General features: G+C 40.0%; 1 protein-coding gene across 1 annotated transcript in view; it reads left to right on the top strand.

Annotated features, from left to right (window-relative positions):
* Window positions 1-13,520, top strand: part of LOC121002677 (polypeptide N-acetylgalactosaminyltransferase 4-like) — a 108,994-nt gene that overhangs the window by 84,281 nt on the left and 11,193 nt on the right. The window contains exons 6-8 of the mRNA XM_040434107.1: window positions 7,708-7,825; window positions 9,589-9,765; window positions 11,310-11,441. Coding sequence (XP_040290041.1) covers window positions 7,708-7,825; window positions 9,589-9,765; window positions 11,310-11,441 — 427 coding nt within the window. The remainder of the gene's footprint in view (window positions 1-7,707; window positions 7,826-9,588; window positions 9,766-11,309; window positions 11,442-13,520) is intronic.

The raw sequence follows: 13,520 nt of genomic DNA, 5'->3' as shown, positions 1-13,520 counted from the left end.
CGCATGATTTTTACGGATGCACTGATAGATGGATCGGATCCGCAAAACGCATCCGGACGTCTGAATGAAGCCTTACAGGGGCATGATCAATGACTGTGGTGATCACCCCATATAGACTCCCTGATCACCCCCCTGTCATTGATTACACCCCTGTCATTGATCAACCCCCTGTAAAGCTCCATTCAGATGTCCGCATGATTTTTACGGATGCACTGATAGATGGATCAGATCCGCAAAACGCATCCGGACGTCTGAATGAAGCCTTACAGGGGCGTGATCAATGACTGTGGTTATCACCCCATATAGACTCCCTGATCACCCCCCTGTCATTGATTACACCCCTGTCATTGATCAACCCCCTGTAAAGCTCCATTCAGATGTCCGCATGATTTTTACGGATGCACTGATAGATGGATCCGATCCGCAAAACGCATCCGGACGTCTGAATGAAGCCTTACAGGGGCATGATCAATGACTGTGGTGATCACCCCATATAGACTCCCTGATCACCCCCCTGTCATTGATCACCCCCCCTGTCATTGATCACCCCCCCTGTCATTGATCACCCCCCCTGTCATTGATCACCCTCTGTAAGGCTCCATTCAGACATTTTTTTGGCCCAAGTTAGCGGAATTATTTTTTTTTTTTCTTACAAAGTCTCATATTCCACTAACTTGTGTCAAAAAATGAAATCTCACATGAACTCACCATACCCCTCACGGAATCCAAATGCGTAAAATTTTTTAGACATTTATATTCCAGACTTCTTCTCACGCTTTAGGGCCCCTAGAATGCCAGGGCAGTATAAATACCCCACATGTGACCCCATTTCGGAAAGAAGACACCCCCAGGTATTCCGTGAGGGGCATATTGAGTCCATGAAAGATTGAAATTTTTGTCCTAAGTTAGCGGAACGGGAGACTTTGTGAGAAAAAAATTAAAAATATCAATTTCCGCTAACTTGTGCCAAAAAAAAAAAAATTCTATGAACTCGCCATGCCTCTCATTGAATACCTTGGGGTGTCTTCTTTCCAAAATGGGGTCACATGTGGGGTATTTATACTGCCCTGGCATTCTAGGGGCCCCAAAGCGTGAGAAGAAGTCTGGTATCCAAATGTCTAAAAATGCCCTCCTAAAAGGAATTTGGGCACCTTTGCGCATCTAGGCTGCAAAAAAGTGTCACACATCTGGTATCTCCGTATTCAGGAGAAGTTGGGGAATGTGTTTTGGGGTGTCATTTTACATATACCCATGCTGGGTGAGAGAAATATCTTGGTCAAATGCCAACTTTGTATAAAAAAATGGGAAAAGTTGTCTTTTGCCAAGATATTTCTCTCACCCAGCATGGGTATATGTAAAATGACACCCCAAAACACATTCCCCAACTTCTCCTGAATACGGCGATACCACATGTGTGACACTTTTTTGCAGCCTAGGTGGGCAAAGGGGCCCATATTCCAAAGAGCACCTTTAGGATTTCACAGGTCATTTACCTACTTACCACACATTAGGGCCCCTGGAAAATGCCAGGGCAGTATAACTACCCCACAAGTGACCCCATTTTGGAAAGAAGACACCCCAAGGTATTCCGTGAGGGGCATGGCGAGTTCCTAGAACTTTTTATTTTTTGTCACAAGTTAGTGGAAAATGATGATTTTTTTTTTTTTTTTTTTTTTTTCATACAAAGTCTCATATTCCACTAACTTGTGACAAAAAATAAAAACTTCCATGAACTCACTATGCCCATCAGCGAATACCTTGGGGTCTCTTCTTTCCAAAATGGGGTCACTTGTGGGGTAGTTATACTGCCCTGGCATTCTAGGGGCCCAAATGTGTGGTAAGGAGTTTGAAATCAAATTCTGTAAAAAATGACCTGTGAAATCCGAAAGGTGCTCTTTGGAATATGGGCCCCTTTGCCCACCTAGGCTGCAAAAAAGTGTCACACATCTGGTATCTCCGTACTCAGGAGAAGGTGGGGAATGTGTTTTGGGGTGTCATTTTACATATACCCCTGCTGGGTGAGAGAAATATCTTGGCAAAAGACAACTTTTCCCATTTTTTTATACAAAGTTGGCATTTGACCAAGATATTTATCTCACCCAGCATGGGTATATGTAAAATGACACCCCAAAACACATTCCCCAACTTCTCCTGAGTACGGAGATACCAGATGTGTGACACTTTTTTGCAGCCTAGGTGGGCAAAGGGGCCCATATTCCAAAGAGCACCTTTCGGATTTCACATGTCATTTTTTACAGAATTTGATTTCAAACTCCTTACCACATATTTGGGCCCCTAGAATGCCAGGGCAGTATAACTACCCCACAAGTGACCCCATTTTGGAAAGAAGAGACCCCAAGGTATTCGCTGATGGGCATAGTGAGTTCATGGAAGTTTTTATTTTTTGTCACAAGTTAGTGAAATATGAGACTTTGTATGAAAAAAAAAATTAAAAAAAAATCATCATTTCCCACTAACTTGTGACAAAAAATAAAAAATTCTAGGAACTTGCCATGCCCCTCACGGAATACCTTGGGGTGTCTTCTTTCCAAAATGGGGTCACTTGTGGGGTAGTTATACTGCCCTGGCATTCTAGGGGCCCAAATGTGTGGTAAGGAGTTTAAAATTAAATTCTGTAAAAAATGACCTGTGAAATCCGAAAGGTGCTCTTTGGAATATGGGCCCCTTTGCCCACCTAGGCTGCAAAAAAGTGTCACACATCTGGTATTGCCGTACTCAGGAGAAGGTGGGGAATGTGTTTTGGGGTGTCATTTTACATATACCCATGCTGGGTGAGAGAAATATCTTGGCAAAAGACAACTTTTCCCATTTTTTTATACAAAGTTGGCATTTGACCAAGATATTTATCTCACCCAGCATGGGTATATGTAAAAAGACACCCCAAAACACATTCCCCACCTTCTCCTGAGTACGGAGATACCAGATGTGTGACACTTTTTTGCAGCCTAGGTGGTCAAAGGGGCCCATATTCCAAAGAGCACCTTTCGGATTTCACAGGTCATTTTTTACAGAATTTGATTTCAAACTCCTTACCACACATTTGGGCCCCTAGAATGCCAGGGCAGTATAACTACCCCACAAGTGACCCCATTTTGGAAAGAAGAGACCCCAAGGTATTTCGTGATGGGCATAGTGAGTTCATAGAAGTTTTTATTTTTTGTCACAAGTTAGTGGAATATGAGACTTTGTAAGAAAAAAAAAAAAAAAAAAAGAATCATCATTTTCCACTAACTTGTGACAAAAAATAAAAAGTTCTATGAACTCACTATGCCCATCAGCGAATACCTTAGGGTGTGTACTTTCCGAAATGGGGTCATTTGTGGGGTGTTTGTACTGTCTGGGCATTGTAGAACCTCAGGAAACATGACAGGTGCTCAGAAAGTCAGAGCTGCTTCAAAAAGCGGAAATTCACATTTTTGTACCATAGTTTGTAAACGCTATAACTTTTACCCAAACCATTTTTTTTTTTTTACCCAAACATTTTTTTTTTATCAAAGACATGTAGAACAATAAATTTAGAGCAAAATTTATATATGGATGTCGTTTTTTTTGCAAAATTTTACAACTGAAAGTGAAAAATGTCATTTTTTTGCAAAAAAATCGTTAAATTTCGATTAATAACAAAAAAAGTAAAAATGTCAGCAGCAATGAAATACCACCAAATGAAAGCTCTATTAGTGAGAAGAAAAGGAGGTAAAATTCATTTGGGTGGTAAGTTGCATGACCGAGCAATAAACGGTGAAAGTAGTGTAGGTCAGAAGTGTAAAAAGTGGCCTGGTCTTTCAGGGTGTTTAAGCACTGGGGGCTGAGGTGGTTAACAAGGTTGTGGAACATCTAAAGGGTTAACAAGGTTTGTAAAATCGGTTTTGAATACCTTGAGGGGTGTAGTTTCTTAGATTGGGTCACTTTTATGGAGTTTCCACTCTAGGGGTGCATCAGGGGGGCTTCAAATGAGACATGGTGTAAATAAACCAGTTCCGCAAAATTGTGTTTTGTTTGGCTGTTAACCCTTGCTTTGTTACTGGAAAAAATTGATTTAAAATGGAAAATTTCCCTAAAAAAATCAAAATTCTGAAATTTTATCTCAATTTGCCATGAACTCTTGTGGAACACCTAAAGGGTTAACGACGTTTGTAAAATCAGTTTTGAATACCTTGAGGGGTGTAGTTTCTAGAATTTTTGGGTGGTTTCTATTATGTAAGCCTCACAAAGTGACTTCAGACCTGAACTGGTCCTTAAAAAGTGGGTTTTAGAAAATTTCTAAAAAATTTCAAGATTTGCTTCTAAACTTCTAAGCCTTGTAACATCCCCAAAAAAAATAATTACATTCCCCATATGTCTATTTCCTGTTTGGATCATTTTGGGAATGCCAAGTAATAACTATTTTTTGAGGTATTACTATGTATTATAGAAGTAGAGAAATTAAAACTTGAAAATTTTCAATTTTTTCAAAATTTTGGGTAAATTTAATATTAAAAAATATTAAAATTTTTTTACTCCTTTTTACAAGTGTCAAGAAGTACAATATGTGACGAAAAAACAGTCTCAGAATGGCCTGGATAAGTCAAAGCGTTTTAAAGTTATTCACACATAAAGTGACACTGGTCAGATTTTCAAAAAATGGTGACATATGAAAGGTGAAATATGGCCGTGTCCTTAAGGGGTTAATGTGACTGTTAGGAGGTTAAAGTCGATGGCGTATACAGAAACAGCTGAACACTCACACAGGGGTCAGATACCCAACAAAAGTACTTTTCGAACATATAGTGGATCCGCCATAAAAATCTATCAATGAAGAATTTTTGATGCACAAACTGAATATTCCAGATGAGGCCGTGCCAAAGCTTTATAAAGTAATATTATTGCATTCCTGCCCATGAGTCTCATTTAATGCATGACAATATCCTGGTGGCCTTAGAAGCAGCTGATTGACATTGTATGCTGTTATTTAATCTACCATCTACAAGGAAACCCAAATCCTTCTCTATAAGTGACTCTCCTAGTGTTACATCCCCTACATAGGGATGCTCAACCTGCGGCCCTCCAGCTGTTGTAAAACTACAACTCCCACCATGCCCTTCTGTAGGCTGATAGCTGTAGGCTGTCCGGGAATGATGGGAGTTGTAGTTTTGCAACAGCTGGAGGGCTGCAGTTTGAGCATGCCTGCCCTAGCACATATGAAGCACAGAGATTTTTACTACTGAGATGCATAACTTTACATTTGTCCACATTGAACCTCATTTGCCAAGTTGATGCCCAATCACTCAGAGTGTTCAAATCGGCTTGTATTTTATGGACATCTTCCATAGACTAGTCAGTACTACACAGCTTAGTGTCATCTGCAAAAATAGAAACAGTGCTATTAATCCCCTCCTCTATATCAGGGGTCAGCGACCTTTGGAACTCCAGCTGTGGGGAGCAGAAGGGAATGGAGCATGCTGGGAGTTGCAGTTCCACAACTAAGTGCTGGAGGATATTGACCCCCTGCTTTAGATCATTAAGAAATAAGTTTTATAATGGTGGACCCAGCAGTAAACCTTGGGGTTACACCACTCCTAACCAGGGACCATTCTGAATAGGAATCATTGACCGCAACTCTCTGGAAGTGGACCTTCAGGCAGTTTTCAATCCAATCACAAGCTATACTTTATAGGTCTATAGACCTTGTTTTACCTATTAAACATCTATGAGGGACAGTGACAAATGCTTTTTCAAAGTCCAAGAACTCTATGGGGGTCATTTATCAAACTGGTGTAAAGTAGAACTGGCTAAGTTGCCCATAGCAACCAATCTGATTCCACCTTTTATTTTTTAAAGGAGCTGTGAAAAATGAAAGGTGAAATCTGGTTGCTATGGTCAACTAAGCCATTTCTACTTTACACCAGTTTGATAAATCCCCCCCCTATATCCACAGCTGCCCCTCTGTCCAGTCCTCTACTCCCCTCTTCATAAAAACAAGTCTGGTTAGTCTGACAACTTCTGTCCTTGGTAAACCCATGCTGGTTGTCACTTACGATATTATTTATGGTCATGTACTCCTGTATATAATGCCATAAGAGTCCATCAAACATTTTTCTCACAATGAAAGTTAAGCTAACTGGTTTACAGTTTCCTCGGAAAGACCTAGAGCAGTTTTTGAAAATGGGCACCACATTGAGCTTGCGCCAGTGGCATGGCTCTGTACCATTCACTAGAGACTCTCTAAAAATAGCTCAACTGAGTTCTTTAAACCCATTCCTGCAAATGTTCATAACTGTACTTCCAAAATATGAGCAGGCGCCATTGCTGCTGGGAGCCTGCTGTTTTACACTGTTTTATACTAAACTGGCTGCATGTAGATATGGTGAATGAATCTTCACAGGCAGGGCGCCATAGGTACGTACTGCTGTGGTAGCCTTGAGCCTAAGAATCGAGGCTTCCAAAGTGAATTAACGGTTCCCTTGATCTCGCCACAGGAGAGCCATTCATGCCTTGGGAACACAGCAATCCTGGGGTTTTACTGCTCAGATACATGATCAAAATTGACCATGGCAGGGGTTAAATGTCAGCGATCTGCGTGATCGCCAATTAGACACCTGGAGGCAATTTCTAATTGGCGATCACGCAGATCGCTGACATTTAACCCCTGCCATGGTCAATTTTGATCATGTATCTGAGCAGTAAAACCCCAGGATTGCTGTGTTCCCAAGGCATGAATGGCTCTCCTGTGGCGAGATCAAGGGAACCGTTAATTCACTTTGGAAGCCTCGATTCTTAGGCTCAAGGCTACCACAGCAGTACGTACCTATGGCGCCCTGCCTGTGAAGATTCATTCACCATATCTACATGCAGCCAGTTTAGTATATTACATGTTGTAGTAACACCCCTGGCACATCTACATCAGTTCTTTTCTTTTGTGTATACAGAGCTATGCCTTTTCTTGATCCCCAGTGATCATCTCCCTATTAGCATTGTTGAGGGGGCCTACTGTACCTGCTCTGACATTGGTTTTTAGCATTTATATATAGGATTTAAAGATGCTTTGGGCTTTTTTTTTTGCTCTTTGGCCACATGCCATTCATTTTGTATTTTATTTTTTACAGCCATTTGTAAATTTAATTTTGTGTAGAGTACATTTATAGACTCATTGAACTAAATGGTAAGTTTCAATGAGAGACTCAGCAATTTGAAAAACATTAATTGGAGGAGAACTGTTGCCCATTTGCTTTAGCAATTAGTGGAGCTCATGGGCTTTAGATCCCCCATGTATGGCATTTCTAGCATGTCAGTCAGAAGATGTGAAAATAAATTTCACAACCTCCACTGCCTGTTTTTTTCTTTTTTTTCTTAACTTGAAGAAATACAACAAGGTGCTCAAATAACATGGATTATAAACCTATGCAGGATTGACGACAAAGCCATGTACAATTCAGATTTCAAGACCAGGACACCATTGAACTGGTGAAGTGGTTCAGTTATTAGAAGCTCTGCCTGTTTAGTTAAACTGTAACTAAACCTAAACTTTGGATGTGGCGTAGACAGCAGACGCTGACTGCAGATAGAATGGGTTTAGCATTACTGTACGGTATAACATTGTTCTGCTTTTAGTGGGAATGTTTGAGGACTGACAGTATAGTTTTACATTTATGATTGGAGTATGTTATTTATATTCCTTCTCTGGATGTTTACTTACTTTTATGTTTTCAGGTCTCCAACTATGGCCGGTGGACTGTTTGCTGTAAGCAAGAAATACTTTGAATACCTTGGAACTTACGACATGGGCATGGAAGTCTGGGGTGGTGAAAACTTGGAGCTTTCATTCAGAGTATGTATCAGTGTATACCTATTAGGTTTAGGAACATTTTATATGTAGTCCTCATATTCTCTTCTGTTGGCCTGTGCAAACACTGAATACCAACAGATAAGTGGAACGGACTTGTGGAACGTAGTATCCTTTCCTGTTTGATAACCTTTCTCATTTAGCACAGGCAGCTAAGAAAATGAGTTGTGATACATTTTAAGACATACTACGATCTGAAGACTACATAGAAGGAGTATCAAATTTCCGATCAGGTTTATCTCTATAAGTTCGCTACAAAGGCTTGTTTAACACAGTAGTCTGCATTATGTTAACAGGTTGGTCCAGTAAAACAGGATACGGCAGGTGTTTTCTAAGTGGTTTGCATCAAAATGTGACAATGCAGACTGAGCAATTATTGTCTCACAGTGGTAACTGCCTTCATTGTTTTTCACCCCACCCGTTAGGGATTCACCCCACCCTTTAGTGATCATTAGGGATGAAGGCCATTTTTTATCCTGCTTTATACTGTGAGCACAAGTCCGTTTAAGGCTGGGTTCACATCACGTTTTCCCCTCACATTTAGCATGTACATCGGGAACCTCCAGACATACACATTAAACATTTCCATAGGGCTCCATTAGTCAGACAGAGGTCAAAAGAGTATCTTTTTGACCCCTTCCAGCTGCTATACTTCAGTATAATGCAAAAAAGCAGGATGGAATAGTGTAGTAGACCTCACTATCCCATCCTGCAGGGTCCTGTATAAGAAATCTGTTTAATGGTGGCCATAATGGCTTATGGGTGAAGGATACCTCTGTATGGCATCCCTCACCAGCCTCCAATTAACTGATGCCTCAGAGAGCTTCTGTGACAGTTTAAACCCTTCTACCATAAGCAGTACAGCTGGAGGCTCTGCAATAGGTTAAATTGTGCAAAATAATTTAGTGGGAAGGGAAAGTAGTGAGGGACTGTGTGGGGACGTTTCCCATTGTATGCCTATAAAGTGGTATACGTTTGAGCCATATGCATTTTAAGTCCTCCAGACGTACACTTCTGATGTAAGACTCAAAACGTGATGTGAACCCAGCCTGATTGAAAGAGTACAGTTCTTTTCATTAGATTTTTTTAATTAGTTGATACATATGTCAGGACACTTTTATAGATTAGATTGTACATTCATTGTATGTATTGGAAGGCACTCCTTGTGCATATAGTATACATATCCACAGGGTCCTATACAGCCAGTGGATGGCGAGAGTGTGCATTTAGCATTCCTTGGGTAGGTGTACTGGAAGGGTACAACCACACGGGCTGATTGTTGCGCAATCGCTAAAATGTAATACCCTTCACAGCGTATCTGCCTTTTGTAAACATACCCTAAGGGTTAAATTTGAAGAAGCCGTGTTTTTTTTAATCTATGTCACTATGTACAGAAGAGTTGCATGCTGCATTTTTTTTATATACATGAGGCCACTGACAAAGCAAATATATACATTTTTAAACGGTGTCAATGTATGCCATTGTATACAGGAAATGGTAAGAAGCCAGCACTCTGGTCCTAGAGAGGCTACGTAGGGACGCATTTCAGTCCATCCCAGCCTTCCTCAGTTGCTATATATATATATAGTTAAGGAAGGCTGGAATGGGCTAAATCATGTCCTAATGTATGCTGTAAACTGAAATAAAGATGATTAACAGCAAAGACAGGGTGTGCCGGGGATTCTGTTTGAGTATGTCACTGTATGGCCTTATTTATATTAATTTCACATATTCTTTAACATTTACAGGTTTGGCAGTGTGGTGGGACTCTTGAGATCCACCCTTGTTCTCATGTTGGGCATGTTTTTCCCAAGAAGGCCCCTTATGCTAGACCAAATTTCCTGCAGAATACTGCTCGTGCTGCTGAAGTGTGGATGGATGATTATAAGGAACATTTCTACAACAGAAACCCACCGGCTAGAAAGGTATAGAGGACATCACATATATAAAACAAATATTAAGTTTATGTTAAAATGTGAGCATTTGAAAGTATTATAAACCTGTGCCATGTAATGGTAGGGTGGCTCAGTGGTCAAATACCCTAGTGATTGATTAAATATTACTACACTTTATGTAAAAACACAGGAATTTAAAACGCCCATCATAAGGATTGTCATATACTACAGGAAACATTTAGCCAGAAGTACACAGAATCAATAAAGGGATTATCCCACAGATTTAAAACTTTTTGAAAGTTTTTTACTCATTTATCTGGAGACTTTCTTTACTTTCTCTGGGTGGGCAACAGCACATTAAGCACATGCATCTCTAAAGATGCATTAGCTCTTGTTAACTCCTTCCTCCCCTGCATAGAAAATAGTCCTGCACATATAGCCCCAAAGATGCATATGGTATGTAATGCCCCACAATTTCCATCTCTACTGTCTAGTAAGTAGTATGTGAATGAGTGAGTTGTATGGCCTGCTTCACTGTGAAATCACTTCTCCAGCTCTGAGGGGAGGGAAAGAAACAGGTAAGCTACTCAGCATGTTAGAATGCAGGAGAAGTTAGACCAGAAGAATAAACAGCAGGAAAATGTACATAAGAAAACAAAGAATATTTTTATTGGATGTACATTGAGATAATACTTCATTGAAATGCCCTATTCATTGCATATGATAAAATAAAAATGCTAAAAGGAAGCTCTAAAGCCCTGCTACCATGAGAAAGTTGGTAGTGGGCTGCCACCTTATTAAAGAGGACCTGTCGCCACTCCTGACATGCTTGTTTTAATAGCTTCACGTATTCGCCTTGTAATAACACTTATAGAGCATCTATTCTTATGGCTCTATATTGTGCCTTTCCTGTGTTATTTCTACTAGAAGTTATGAATGAATTGCTAGTAGTCTGCAGTAAGGGTACAGAGGGGTGTTAACAACCCCCCTGCATGTTACAGGAGGCAGAATGGCTTAGCATTCGCTTTTATAACCCAATAAGCAGAAGAGGAATTACAGTCACAGTGAAAGATAACAGGATGGAGGTTGGTTTACTGGACTGGAACAGGTGAAATGGAAGAAACAGCTAGATTTAGATGGCAAGGAGAGCAACCAGAAGAAAGAATGTCTGGGAAGAGCTGTAGCATGAGAAGATAGATCTGTCAGCAAAGAGAACCAAGCCAGGGGAGGGGGAAGCCAATCTTGGCTGACACCCACAAGAATAACTTCACAGAATGTTGTTAGATGCCCCCACAGCACTGAAACTGCATGTAAACAAAGGGGCCAGAGCAGTTCTAGGTATGTGTAGAAACAAAATGTTTTTATGTAACTCGGGCAACCTCTTAAATGCTGTAGGTGCCAAAAAGCTCAGTCATATCATACTATTCTGTTATCATGCAAGCATATCTGATCCTGACCCATAAAGAAACTCCTATTCATAGTGTATTAATAAATAGTAAAAAATAATAATGATGGCATGCTAGATGAAATGAATTTACAGGATCTTTTAATTACAGTTTAATATTTTATACTAGGAAAAATATGGAGATATTTCTGATCGGAAAATAATTAGAGAACGACTACAGTGCAAGAATTTTGATTGGTACTTGAGAAATGTTTTTCCAGATCTACATGTCCCAGAAGATCGTCCTGGTTGGCATGGAGCGGCAAGTATACTGATTATGATGCTCTGATATATGCCATTCATAGAATTTATGTCGGCAATTATATTTTTATGTTGTTGTTTTTATAACTTTTTTTTAAAAAAGCAACTTTTGTTTGTACAAAAAGATAGTCAAGAAAGATATGGCACTCATATATCAGGAAGACTGCTCAAACATTTGATTTTATTATAATCAAATATTCTGCAGGTCACAAATTACTAAACATCATGCATCTAAAATCAACATACAAGATACGTAAATTGTAGTAGAAATACACAATAAAACCATTAAAACGTCACTAAAATGACGATTATTATGTTAAAAGCTGAGGAATAGGGTATTCGTTGAACCTATGTGCCTAGCAGCAAATGTAATCAGGTCATCAAATAAAGGTGATCATTCAGGCTGGGTGTCGATCAGACCATCACCATATATTCAATAACCACAAAAATTCAATAACCGCAATTCACAATATACTCTGGTTAACAGATAGAATAGTCATTCAAACCAGAATCTCAATTGGATGGTCACCAAATATTCGGCATTAGTAGTCGCCATTAAACATGTTGGAATGCATTTGTATAATTTTCCCAGATAGCAGGACGTGGTTTCAATTCGATTATTGGCTGTGAGTTACAAGTGTTGTATCGATCCAACACTATATATTTGGTCAGCGCACAAAGTCAATATTCCGTTATAGAAACACTATCAATTTCACAGATTAACTTGAATAATTCGGGATTCCAGCTCTCTGGTGGCGTCCCACCTCTTTATGAGCTGTACTATTCCCTTACCTCCAAAGCGCAAAAAAGGCTTTCCTCTGGTCTCTGCTGTTTCAGCGTCCCTTGTGCTTAAGTCCTGGGTTGCTCCAATTAGGGTGGAGTGGAACAGTGTAGCTCCAGGGATTTCTTTAGCAGGCACGGGGCAATCTGTTCTCAGCCAGCAGATAAGAGAGAGGTGCAAGTCCTGGTGGTCTGTAGCGTACGCAGAAATGGTGGTATTAGAGGGTCCAAATTTCTCCCATTTTGTTTGTATTGATTGAGAAAATGACAGAAAACAGATGTATGTGTAAGATATTGTGGCAATATACTGGGAATGTGACCAGTAGTGGAGCATATGTATTCGTTACACTTATTTATATAATAACTATGACTATTTGAGCTCTAATCATTGAAAAAGACACCAAGTCCAAAATATAATCCTACAGTTTTGTTCTAGAAGACAAAACCCCTCATAAAGCGAGATGCCAGATGCCTCTTATGAGAAAAATCCTTACTAGATCAGTTACCTATACCAAAAAATGTAGTACTAATTAGGGATCAACCAATTATCGGAAGTACCGATATTATCGGCCGATATTCAGGATTTTGTACATTATCGGCATCTAACCTTGCCGATATACCGATAATGTGTATAAAGCGAATACTAGTAAGCGTTTCCATTATGGAAGTGCGCACTAGTATGCATCGGTTGCCGGGAGCGTAGAAGAAGCACAGCAAGCGCTTCCGATACTCAATCTCCCTGGTGTTCTTTGATGGGGCCCGCGCTGCACTGTTCTGACCCCGTACATTTGGCACTAGTATATTATAAATGTAAAATATAAATTGACTACCAACTAAGGGCTTTATTAATTTATAATTTATAATATACTAGTGCCAAATGCAAATTTCCACCACCTCAGTGACTACCAACTGATATAATATATATTATGAGATATAAAATATCGGTATAAATTATCGGCTATCGGCCTTAAAGTTCACAGATTATCGGTATCGGCACAAAAAAATCAATATCGGTCGATCCCTAGTACTAATAACTTGTTTTACTATCTTTCAAGGAAGGGATCTAGGACCACTTGAACTTCTCTCTGCTCTTAGGGGCAGAGAGACACAGCAGAATTTTGTTTTTAATGGGAGACAGAGCTTCAGTTTGCGGCCTGGCAGGTAAAAGCCAGGACTGCGCCAAGAAGGAACGTGTGGAGCTAAGGAGCAAATGCACTTGCGAGCGGGCATAATTTTTAAAGACCGGACTTCCGCCATACATGTTAAAGGGTTTCTACCACCACATTTTGACCTAATTAGC

The sequence above is a fragment of the Bufo bufo genome, chromosome 5, assembly GCF_905171765.1.
Source record: "Bufo bufo chromosome 5, aBufBuf1.1, whole genome shotgun sequence".
In the NCBI taxonomy this organism is placed as follows: Eukaryota; Metazoa; Chordata; class Amphibia; order Anura; family Bufonidae; genus Bufo; species Bufo bufo.
Note: the sequence above shows the minus strand (reverse complement) of the source record. Positions and strands in the feature narration are given on the sequence as shown.